Source organism: Anguilla anguilla, chromosome 16 (assembly GCF_013347855.1).
Source record: "Anguilla anguilla isolate fAngAng1 chromosome 16, fAngAng1.pri, whole genome shotgun sequence".
In the NCBI taxonomy this organism is placed as follows: domain Eukaryota; kingdom Metazoa; phylum Chordata; class Actinopteri; order Anguilliformes; family Anguillidae; genus Anguilla; species Anguilla anguilla.
The window spans coordinates 126,590-139,886 of NC_049216.1; the positions used below are offsets into that span (position 1 = coordinate 126,590).

Sequence of the window (13,297 nt, forward strand, 5' to 3'; positions counted from 1 at the left end):
TGAGGAGGGGAGCACAGAACAAGCAGACATACCGCAAGAATCCAGCACCTGAGTCAAGGAAGAGGGCAACTTAAATAGACCACACTGACGAGACACAGGAGGGCACCATGAACAATCAGGCCACGGAAGGGGAAGGGAAAACGAGACAGCCAGAAAACAATGATTAGACAATTGGAAACAATCATACAATTAACACAGGGGGAGCAGGACACAAAACAGGAGTGCCGCCATCTGGCGGCCCAACAGGGAAAACGCAGACAGGAACGCAGGACCATGACAACCTCAGCCTCAGCATGCCCATTTAGTTCTGTATTCAGCCTCAGCCTCAGCATGCCCATTTAGTTCTGTATTCAACCTCAGCATGCCCATTTCATTCTGTATTCAGCCTCAGCATGCCCATTTAATTCTGTATTCAACCTCAGCCTCAGCATGCTCATTTAGTTCTGTATTCAACCTCAACCTCAGCATGCCCATTTCATTCTGTATTCAACCTCAGCCTCAGCATGCCATTTAATTCTGCATTCAACCTCAGCCTCAGAATGCCCATTTAATTCTGCATTCAACTTCAGCCTCAGCATGCCCATTTAATTCTGTATTCAACCTCAGCCTCAGCATGCCCATTTCATTCTGTATTCAACCTCAGCCTCAGCATGCTCATTTAGTTCTGTATTCAACCTCAGCCTCAGCATGCCCATTTAGTTCTGTATTCAACCTCAGCCTCAGCATGCCCATTTAGTTCTGTATTCAATCTCAGCCTCAGCATGCCCATTTCATTCTGTATTCAACCTCAGCCTCAGCATGCTCATTTAGTTCTGTATTCAACCTCAGCCTCAGCATGCCCATTTAGTTCTGTATTCAACCTCAGCCTCAGCATGCTCATTTAGTTCTGTATTCAACCTCAGCCTCAGCATGCCCATTTAGTTCTGCATTCAACCTCAGCCTCAGCATGCCCATTTCATTCTGTATTCAATCTCAGCCTCAGCATGCCCATTTAGTTCTGCATTCAACCTCAGCCTCAGCATGCACATTTCATTCTGTATTCAGCCTCAGCCTCAGCATGCCCATTTCATTTTGTATTCAACCTGAGCATCAGCAAGGCCAGTTGTTGATGATTTTGAAAATGTTTTCACATGGTAAATGGTAAATGGACTGCATTTATATAGCGCTTTTATCCAAAGCGCTTTACAATTGATGCCTCTCATTCGCCAGAGCAGTTAGGGGTTAGGGGTTAGGTGTCTTGCTCAAGGACACTTCGACACGCCCAGGGAGATTTTCAAGACTAGGCATGATATGGTGTTAGATACCATCTAGTCTGTTTGTAATCATAGCACTAGGTAGAATTTAGTTAGAAAAATGGTAGGCATTGTTGGGCTGTATGGCCTGTTCTCGTTATTGTGCAATGTCATGTTATGTTGGGACCATTCCAGCAATGTATACACATCATTTTAATGGCTACCCCTTACTGAATTCTACCTCAGCTCAGGTTTCCTGCTGGGACCCTGCAAATCACACATTTTATTTTTCTTACTAAATGATTCATCTCCGAAAGAGCAAATATTTATAGTATATTTGTTGATATTAAATTTGATTTTGAAGAGCACTGGAGTTGCATTAGCAAATAATAGTGGTCTGATTTGTCATCCCACCGAAGATCACATGATAGAAAGATCTATTTCCTGTTTCCTGACTGCCTGTGTCATCTGACCAAGGTGGAGTCCTCTAGGACGAGGTACCACCAAGCACGAAAAGCAGAGCAGGCCGCTGTGGACCGTGAGACCATCGCCAAAGCCGACACAACTAAGTCTCAGGATGAGGTCCGCAAACTGCAGGTCCGTGTGGAAAAGTGCAACATCGAGGCTGAAAAGGTACCTGGTACAGAATAATCCTCATGAAAAAACAGGACCACTTTGCCAAACCCACTCTTCCTGACTAAACACCACTGCATTGCCAAACCCACTCCTCCTGATGAAACACCACTACACAGCCAAACACACTCCCCATGACTAAACACTACTACAGGGCCAAACACACTCCCCATGACTAAACACCCCTACATGGCCAAACACACTCCCCATGACTAAACACCACTACATGGCCAAACACACTCCTCATGACTAAACACTACTGCATGGGCAAACACACTCCCCATGACTAAACACCACTACATGGCCAAACACACTCCTCATGACTAAACACCACTACACAACCAAACACACTCCCCATGACTAAACACCACTACATGGCCAAACACACTCCTCATGACTAAACACTACTGCATGGCCAAACACACTCCTCCTGACTAAACACTACTACACAGCCAAACACACTCCTCATGACTAAACACTACTGCATGGCCAAACACACTCCCCATGACTAAACACTACTACACAGCCAAACACACTCCCCATGACTAAACACCACTACACGGCCAAACACACTCCTCATGACTAAACACTACTACACGGCCAAACACACTCCTCATGACTAAACACTACTGCATGGCCAAACACACTCCTCCTGACTAAACACTACTACACAGCCAAACACACTCCTCATGACTAAACACTACTGCATGGCCAAACACACTCCCCATGACTAAACACTACTACACAGCCAAACACACTTCCCATGACTTAACACCGCTACACAGCCAAACACACTCCCCATGACTAAACACCGCTACATGGCCAAACACAATCCTCATGACTAAACACTACTGCATGGCCAAACACACTCCCCATGACTAAACACCCCTACATGGCCAAACACACTCCCCATGACTAAACACCCCTACATGGCCAAACACACTCCCCATGACTAAACACCACTACATGGCCAAACACACTCCTCATGACTAAACACTACTGCATGGCCAAACACACTCCCCATGACTTAACACCGCTACACAGCCAAACACACTTCCCATGACTTAACACCGCTACACAGCCAAACACACTCCCCATGACTAAACACCGCTACATGGCCAAACACAATCCTCATGACTAAACACTACTGCATGGCCAAACACACTCCTCCTGACTAAACACTACTGCATGGCCAAACACACTCCCCATGACTAAACACTACTGCATGGCCAAACACACTCCCCATGACTAAACACCGCTACATGGCCGAACACAATCCTCATGACTAAACACTACTGCATGGCCAAACACACTCCTCCTGACTAAACACTACTGCATGGCCAAACACACTCCCCATGACTAAACACCACTACACAGCCAAACACACTCCTCATGACTAAACACTACTGCATGGCCAAACACACTCCCAATGACTAAACACTACTACACAGCCAAACACACTCCTCATGACTAAACACCACTACATGGCCAAACACAGTCCTCATGACTAAACACTACTGCATGGCCAAACACACTCCCCATGACTAAACACCACTACATGGCCAAACACACTCCTCATGACTAAACACTACTGCACGGCCAAACACACTCCTCCTGACTAAACACTACTACACAGCCAAACACACTCCCCATGACTTAACACCGCTACACAGCCAAACACACTCCCCATGACTAAACACTACTACACGGCCAAACACAATCCTCATGACTAAACACTACTGCATGGCCAAACGCACTCCTCATGACTAAACACCACTACATGGCCAAACATACTCCTCCTGACTAAACACCACTACACAGCCAAACACAATCCTCATGACTAAACACTACTGCATGGCCAAACACAATCCTCATGACTAAACACTACTGCATGGCCAAACACACTCCCCATGACTAAACACTACTACACAGCCAAACACACTCCCCATGACTAAACACCGCTACACAGCCAAACACACTCCTCATGACTAAACACCACTACATGGCCAAACACACTCCTCATGACTAAACACTACTGCATGGCCAAACACACTCCCCATGACTAAACACCACTACATGGCCAAACACACTCCTCATGACTAAACACTACTGCATGGCCAAACACACTCCTCCTGACTAAACACTACTACACAGCCAAACACACTCCCCATGACTTAACACCGCTACACAGCCAAACACACTCCCCATGACTAAACACTACTACACAGCCAAACACAATCCTCATGACTAAACACTACTGCATGGCCAAACGCACTCCTCATGACTAAACACCACTACATGGCCAAACACACTCCTCATGACTAAACACTACTGCATGGCCAAACACACTCCTCCTGACTAAACACTACTACACAGCCAAACACACTCCCCATGACTTAACACCGCTACACAGCCAAACACACTCCCCATGACTAAACACTACTACACGGCCAAACACAATCCTCATGACTAAACACTACTGCATGGCCAAACGCACTCCTCATGACTAAACACCACTACATGGCCAAACATACTCCTCCTGACTAAACACCACTACACAGCCAAACACAATCCTCATGACTAAACACTACTGCATGGCCAAACACAATCCTCATGACTAAACACTACTGCATGGCCAAACACACTCCCCATGACTAAACACTACTACACAGCCAAACACACTCCTCATGACTAAACACCACTACATGGCCAAACACACTCCTCATGACTAAACACTACTGCATGGCCAAACACACTCCCAATGACTAAACACCACTACATGGCCAAACACACTCCTCATGACTAAACACTACTGCATGGCCAAACACACTCCTCCTGACTAAACACTACTACACAGCCAAACACACTCCCCATGACTTAACACCGCTACACAGCCAAACACACTCCCCATGACTAAACACTACTACACAGCCAAACACAATCCTCATGACTAAACACTACTGCATGGCCAAACGCACTCCTCATGACTAAACACCACTACACAGCCAAACACAATCCTCATGACTAAACACTACTGCATGGCCAAACACAATCCTCATGACTAAACACTACTGCATGGCAAAACACACTCCCCATGACTAAACACTACTGCATGGCCAAACGCACCCCTCCTGACTAAATACCACTGCGTGATCCAATACCACTAAATATGAACAAATATCATACACAGTGCTTGCATGTTGAAGGGCAGCCTGGTTGTCATTTTTAATTTTCATAAACTGCAAAATTGGTTTCGAGTGTGGTTTGTGTGAAGTTCATTGTGTGGCTGTTGAAACATGAGAGGAGGTGGTGCATTTCTGCACAGGCCTGCAGAAGGAAGGAGTTGTTAAACAGGTAAAACTGCAATACTGGATTTCCTGGTATTTAAACAGGAAGAATTATTGCCGAACAAGAAGTTGCAAAGTTTTTATTGAAAAAGTTTCAATCAATTCAGATTTAAAAAGCTGTAATCCCTTGAATCAATGTAGAAAAGTCTCAATTTGTACATCCTGCTCTATGGCAATACCACTCATGCGAGTATTTTGTTATTTTCACACAGGACGTGTTTCACTCCACCAGTATTCCCTGTGTTCCGGTTAGTCTGTAGGATAGTTTTTTCTGAATGGGTGCGTGTTCGGTGGGATGGAGGCGGGGCGCGGCATGGCGCAGGGTATAGGGTTTCCAGCCACAGCGACAGGGAGGGCCAGACAGACCCAGGGCTGGGGCAGGATGAAGCCTGTCAGATTTCTGCATTCCTGCCCATCGGTGGAGCTGCTGCTCTCTTGCTTCTGATGTCTGGCGACAGGCTCTGCCAAGTGTGCTGTCAGTGAGGGAGGCAGACAGTTCACCCTGTACCTACCACAGTTGTTTCTGAAGCCTTTGGGGAGTGCAGAATTGAGCTATAGCTGAGAGACTACAGAGAATAGGCTAAAGAGTGCCCAAGTGCCAATTGCTGTTCATGTCAGAACAGATCTGGTCTGAACTGTGAATGAAAGATTATATTTCCAGTCTGTTTTAATGCAAATACCTTTGCAAAAAAAGTATTTAACTCAGAATTATCAGCTTCGTAATGGATGGTTTAGAAGCTCCCCTTCAAAGTTCAAGGTGAAAAGCTCAGTGCCTAAAACCAAATGACAAATGTTGCGAAGTTTTAATTTTTGTCTTTTTGGGTCAATTTTAAATTTCATGTTTTAAATATGTTATGGATTTATTGCATTTAGGTTCCCATGATCTGCCTCTATTTCTAAAGCAAAAAGGCATGATTCACAGTCAAAGTTGTTTTTTAAAAAAGTTGCTCATATGACCTTGACGTGAATGCACGGCTTGCCAGGTCATATACAGTTGAGGCCAAGAGTTTACATACACATAGGCTAAAGACATTCAAACTCAATTTTTCACAACTCCACACATTTCATGTTGCCATACATTTCCTGTGTTAAGTCAATTAGGTCATTTAAAAATAATAGCTGCCACCCCCATGCTTCACAGTTGATAAAATCATAAAAAATATATATCTTCCCTCTTTATCTCCCTTTTCCTTAATCAGTTGAAAGGGAGATAAAGAGGGAAGATATTTATCAAAGGGAGGATAGATAAGGCTCTGGCCACTCTTGCTAATATATACGCCCCCCCCCGGAGAGTGATAGAAAATCTTTAAAATTTCTCTTTGACACAATCATTTCTGAAAGTGAGGGAATTTTGGTCTGGGCGGGAGACTGGAACATTATTCTAAACTACTCTATTAATACGACAAGTACAAAAATATATAAATCCCATAGGTCAAAAGACCTCAATATGTTAATTAAAGATATGGTTATGTATGATGTGTGGAGGAATCTTCATGCACTAGAAAAAGACTTTACTCACTATTCAGCTACTCATAAGGTGCACTCTAGATTAGACGATTTCTTAATGAACATTACAGATAGACAGAGGGTGAAAGAGTGCTCAAGTGCTCAACAGCTGATGCATCAGATCACAGTGTAATTTACTTAACCACTTGAATAACAGACCGAAGAGCACGCTATGGAGACTAAATATCAGTACTCTAAACAATGAAACTGTTGTAAAGGAAATTAAGAAAGAAACGAATGACTGTAAAAACGATAACAAAAATGATCAAGTAGACCCAACCATTGTATGGGACACGGTAAAAGCAATAATGTGAGGGAGACTCATTTCAAGAATGGCATACTTAAATAAGATAAAGAGGACAAAATATGATAAATTAGAGAAAGCATTGAGAAAACTAGAGAAACAACAAAAAAACATGAGAACAAAGGATTGACTAATCAGATAAAAACTCAAAAAACAAATAGAAAGTATCCTGGACGATGAATTAGAAAATAAATTGAGATTCACAAAACAAACCTTTTATGAATCTGATCCAAAAGCAACAAAAATTTTAACAAGATGCCTCAGGACACAACAAATTATTAATTCAATACACAATATTAGAGACCTATTAACTAATAAAATAACCTACGAACCGGAAGAAATTCATAAAATCATAAATTCATAAAGATTACTATTAAACCCATGGCCTGAGACTGTCGATGAAGATTAGATAACACAATACCTGTCATCGTTAGACCTTCCTTCCATAGGTAAAATACAAAACGATGAATTAACTGCCCCATCACAAAAAAAGAACTGTACATAGTGATTAGTAAACTGAAAACAAGTAAAAGCCCAGGGAGCAACAGTTTTCCGAATGAATGGTACAGGGTTCGTACGGTCATGAAAAACCTGGAAAAGTCATTGAAATTTAAAATGCAATTTCCAGGCCCTTGAAAAGTTATGGAAAATAATATATTTTTGAAAGGTTTTGGAAAAGTAATGGAAATATAGCTAAAGTTGCATCATAGTGTGTATAGTAATAAAACGTAAATTGACCAGTAACCTTCGCGGTATTTTGGTGGTGTGAGAAGTTAATTTGGTCCGGCTCAGTCTGTTTACAGGCACGCCTCTGCTGAAGAAGCAGTTAGTAAACGTAGTCCCTACTGTGCCGACAATATGCCAGGGAAGTGCAGCTTCAATAATATATCAGGGCTCGAAATTAACTTTTTTACTTGGTAGCACTGGTGCTCCCAACTTCAAAAACTTAGGAACACCCACCGAATTGTAAGGAGCACCAACAATATACGCAATAGATTTTTTATTGATAAAAAACGACAATATAACAGTACGGTTTACAAGTAACAGTTAAACTGTCACGCATAAAATGTGTCGACTCTTCAAGGAATTGCGTGTTATGCATTCAAACGACAAAGCGCGTCACATTAATACCGCTAATTAAATCAACCGCCAGTAAACTGCATCGGAGAAATTAGCTGGGTCGCTACACAAAACGTCCGCTTCAACTTTTCAGCTTTCGATAACGCCAATAAATTGAAAATACACTTTTGTCTTCAGGTAACATTAGTTAACGCGTTAGCTCTCTGTGTCGCGTGACAGTGGAGTGCAGCGAAAGGGAGTGATTGAAGGCTAATATTAACCAATTTTAAATCAGCATTAAAGGTAAGAATGTCAAGCTCGCGATTGGTTAGAAGGGTCACCGTCAGCTCACAAGGGACATGCTGAGTGTACTAACTAGCGAATGTACAGAGAAAGAGATGTTCGACTGGAAAAAAAAAAGAAAAAAAAAAGGTCGCACCAGAACAATTATTTGCACTCGCACAAATGCTCCCAATTATATTTTGAGGTCGCACAGATTAAATTTCGGGAGCAATTTCGATCCTTGTTTGAGACCTGTATCTAAGTCTGGTGTTTAGTTTTTTTTGTATTGCTAAGACACATTTAATGAAACAATTCCCCTTTTTCTCAGAACTATTAACACAATCCCAAAACTACACATCAATCAGCACAAACCTCAAACATCCATGCCAAACTCAAATTATCTTCTCAAAAACATATACTCTTCCATCAAAATTAAACTTTGCCTTCAAATGGCACACACAAGCCATCGAAAACACAGACAATGTAGATTACCCATAACACACCAGTGAGATAAATTCAAAGCACTAATGCAAAAACCTTTTATAGCAGTGCGTCAGGAGTTATTTTCTCCTGTTATTCTACTTATTTTATGGTTTTCAGATTTTGATCTTTGTAATGCTACACTCCTAACAAATGAGGGAGTGTGCAAATTTCCAAATATTTTATTTGTAGTACTGAAAAGTGATGCTGAGTGAAAAGTACTGTACAGTAACCACAACACAGTTGAAGGAACAAAAAAAGTAGTATTTTCAAAGGAGAGTAGCATTCATAAAAATAATGCATATGCAAAAAAATAATGTATATGCAGCACTATAAACAAAAATAGCAATAAAATCTAAAGAACATATAGTCTGTAAATACACTTCAACATTACATAGCATATCCTCTCACAGTAGTACAGCAGATACAATATGTAACATTACAGTAAATTATAGTACCTGTTTTCTTGTCTGAAAGTATGGACAATGGATGCCCCTGTGAAATGATTCAAGTTTGGCTGAACTCTCTGTCCAGCTTCCCTCATCATCATACCATGTACCAGCACATGGTCAATCAAGGTGGCACGTATTTCGTCTGGGACAAATTGTCTCCTGCCTCTTCGTCTCCTTTGTCTTCCTGATCTTTGGACAGCTTGTCCATTTTGAGGATCCATTGTTCAAAAGCACACAGACACAAACTGTGGCCCTATTTATTGATCCAGAGATTGTGACCGGTGTGTAAACAATTTTGCTGCCAAGTGTTTGCACCTAGAGAAAGGTGTGTTACCTGAGTTTAGGTTGTGATGACTTGAGTTAACTGTTTTGACTACTAGTGTTTTTTGCATGAGCACAGTGTGTAACCAGTGATTCATGAGAGCATTTGTTTGTAGAGATTTGCAGAAAAAGTTCAACAATTTGCAGCATGTGTTAAAACAAGTGAAAAGTGTTTATAGTTTTGAGAGATGTGTTGGTCCTCTGAGAACTGAAGTAATAATTTGGGAGTTTTTGCTAAAAGAACCAGTTTTAGTGTGTTAGCAATCGAGAAAAACTGTATTTGTTTTAGAGAGGCACCATATGTTTCAGATGCAGACCTAATTTTACTTAATGTTATTTATTTATTTATTGACCTTTCAGCATGATTACAGGTTCATAAAGACAGTTGTCATTAAAAACACTGAATTATTTTGCTGTTACAATAAAACATCAATACTAAGTAGACAAAAGATTTTAAATATTGCAATTATCTAAGTTAAGATCTAATCTCGTATCCAAAATTAAAATTTAAAATCCGCTGTCATTTAGGAGTCTGCACATATAGGGGATTCGTGATCTCCTGTATCTCTCAGTTCGACATCTTGGGATGGCCAGTTTGTTTGAGTTCCTTGTCTGACGACCTGTGAGCTCCTCCCTGAGGGGGGGTAGCCAGTCACTGAAGTTGGACTTTAGCAGCTTTCTGGCAAAGCCAAGACACAGTTGAGTTCATCTCTCTGATAGAGTGCACAATCCGAGAGTGCAGAGAGCCTCTGGGTACCCTGAGTACCTCTGGCCAAGTATGATTTTACAAGCCCGTTTCTGCGTGCTTTCCAGCCTTTTAGCCTGGTCTGTAGTCAGGGAACTGTGCCAGACAGGGACTGCATACTCCAGCACTGGGCGTAAGTAGCCTGTGTAGATGGAAACCAGTTCTGGGTCTTGGACACCAAATTTCTTCAGGCGACGCAGAGCAAAAAGCTTCCTGTTCGCTGAGGTCAGCATGTGGTCCACCTGACTGTCCCAATGCAAATTACTCTGGATGGTGACCCCCAGGACCTTGACAGTGTCACAGACTTCCAGGATGTTCTGGTCAATGGAGAGAGTCGGCAGGGCGGGTGGATGCCTCATGTGGGTGACATGTAAAACTTACATTACATGGAGGGTCCAGGGTAATTGGAGCTGTTACAATAAATAATTCTAAATCGTCCCACTGAGATAAAGTTATTTGTTTTGGTCATGGAAATTCAGTTAAAGGTTGTGGAGAAGTCATGGAAAAGTCATTGAAAATCATTGGTGAAAAAGTGTATGAACCCTGATGGTATAAAACCTTTAAAGAAGAACTCGTCCCTGTATTACTAGAATCCTTAAATTGGACACTCGACAAAGCTGTGGCTCCACCATCATGGAGAGAGGCAGTAATATCAGTGAAAAAGAAGGTAAAAATAAAGAATGCTGTCAATCTTTTCGTCCAATTTCCTTATTGAATGTAGATTATAAATTGCTTACATCTATAATCTCAAAAAGAATTGAACACTTTTTACCCGACTTAATAAATGAACATCAGACAGGGTTCATAAAAGGCTGACAAACACAGGATAACATCAGACAAACCCTGCACATTATAGAACAGGCTAATAGACAACATCTAAGTGCCGCTCTGGTCAGTCTCAATGGAAAAAAGGCGTTTGAACAAGTGAGCTGGCCTTTTCTGTATAGAGTACTAGAGGGGCTGGGTTTTAATAACCAATTCATTAGGTGCATACAATCTCTATATAGAGACCCAACCGCCAGAATAAAGATTAATGACCATCTGACAGGCAGCTTTAAGCTGTTTAGAGGCACTAGCTAAGACTGCTGCCTTAGCCCTGCCCTATTTTCAATATTCATAGAGCCTTTGGTCCAAGCTATCAGACAAAACAAAGATGAAAGGAATCAACATAGCAAAAGAGTAACATAAAATAGGACTTTTTGCTGATGACGTTATTGCCTTTCTCCACAGCCCAATCTCTACCCTTCCTAAACTCATGACAATACTGGATGATTACAGTCTGATGTCGGGCTATAGATTGAACATCATGTAAACACAGGTACTCTCTCTTAATTAAACACCAAGTAAGAAAATCAGGCAGAAATATAAATTGAAGTGGAAAGCAAAATCAATAAAATATCTAGGAGTACGAATCACTCAGGATTTGAACAAAATATATGAAATAAACTATAACATAATGAATAATCAAATACAGAAAGATTTAACAAAATGATCAACATTTGTACTGGACCTCAGTTCAAGAATTGAGGTGGTGAAAATGAACGTGCTGCCAAGGTTGCTATACCTTTTTTTGTCTCTACCAGTCAGAATACCAGACTCTGTTTACTACATGGGAAAAACAGATATCCTGGTTTATCTGGGCAGGAGCTAGGCCAAAGGTAAAATTTAAGACTCTTCAGTTGGACAAGGGAAAAGGAGGCTAGCGCTGCCAAATCTCAGAGAATACTATTACCCTGCCCAAATGGGATACATTATCTATTGGTGCTCCTCAGAGTATCAAGCTAGATGGAAACACATTGAGTTAAATCTGGGTCAGATTCAACCTCAGGCCAGGCTAGGTGGAAAGGAATATACCAACCAAAAGGGTGAAACTTCCATTCTAGAAGAATCACTGAAAATATGGAACGAGGTTGTCAAAGAATACAAATTGGAAGGAGACAGAAAACTTCTGATTTGGCCTTCTCAGACCCCCAGGTTTGGAGTTGGAGAGATGGATAATACATTCGTAAGGTGGAGAGAAAAAGGAATAACAGCTATATGTACACTCATAGAGGGAAAAACTTTTAAAACTTTCGAAAAACTCAAAAAGAGAATTTAATTTAGAAAATGGGGACCTGTTCAGATATCTACAACTCAGACATTTCTATGACACAGAAATTTTAAAAAAATTCAGCAGAAGGTAATGAAGTGATTAAAGTGTTCACAGGTGCATACAAACAAACCCCCTCGAAGATTGTAGTTTACAAAAACGAAATGGAAGAAATTCACTATACATAAAACTGAAATGGGAACTAGAACTGAACATTACACTGTCTGAGAGTGATCGGCATTACATGTGTAGAACGCAGCACATGTCCACTAGCCCTAAAAGATGGAGGGAATTTGTATGGAAGAATTTAATTTGCTTCTTTACTACACCACACATTAAAAATAAACAATTGGGTATCCAGCAGCAATGCTGGAGACCGTGTGGGCAGTTGAATGCCAATCACTCATGTTTTCTGGTCATGTATAAAAATACAAACACTCTGGGACAGAGTTATTCAAATTCTTGAGGAGATTTTATGTTACAAGATCCCCAGGGACCCCCGCATTTTGTACCTGGGATTGATTCCCGGTGACATAATTCAAAAGAAGGACATCTATCTCTTCAAAATCCTGATACTTGCATGTAAAAAGGCCATCACAAGGAGCTGGTTGAAATGTGACCCTCCAAAACCAGGACAATAGCTGGACATTGTTGAGGAAATATGCTCCATGGAAAAACTGACTCGCTATCTAAAGACTAAAGCACAGTCTCATGAACAACGCTGGAGAAAATGGAATGTATACAGGAAAAAAGATGGATCATCTTCTGAGCTGATCTGAAAAGAATGAATCAAAGGTTATAAAGTGAGTCCAGGCCCCACCTTTCCTTTTTTTTCTTTTTATTTATT

General features: G+C 41.3%; 1 protein-coding gene across 5 annotated transcripts in view; it reads left to right on the forward strand.

The window, feature by feature from the left end:
* The window catches only part of LOC118215032 (protein kinase C and casein kinase II substrate protein 3-like), a 57,845-nt gene that overhangs the window by 10,066 nt on the left and 34,482 nt on the right, over positions 1-13,297 (forward strand). For all 5 annotated transcript variants that reach the window (XM_035395405.1, XM_035395409.1, XM_035395406.1 and 2 more), the window contains one exon: positions 1,710-1,865. In XM_035395405.1, coding sequence (XP_035251296.1) covers positions 1,710-1,865 — 156 coding nt within the window. The remainder of the gene's footprint in view (positions 1-1,709; positions 1,866-13,297) is intronic.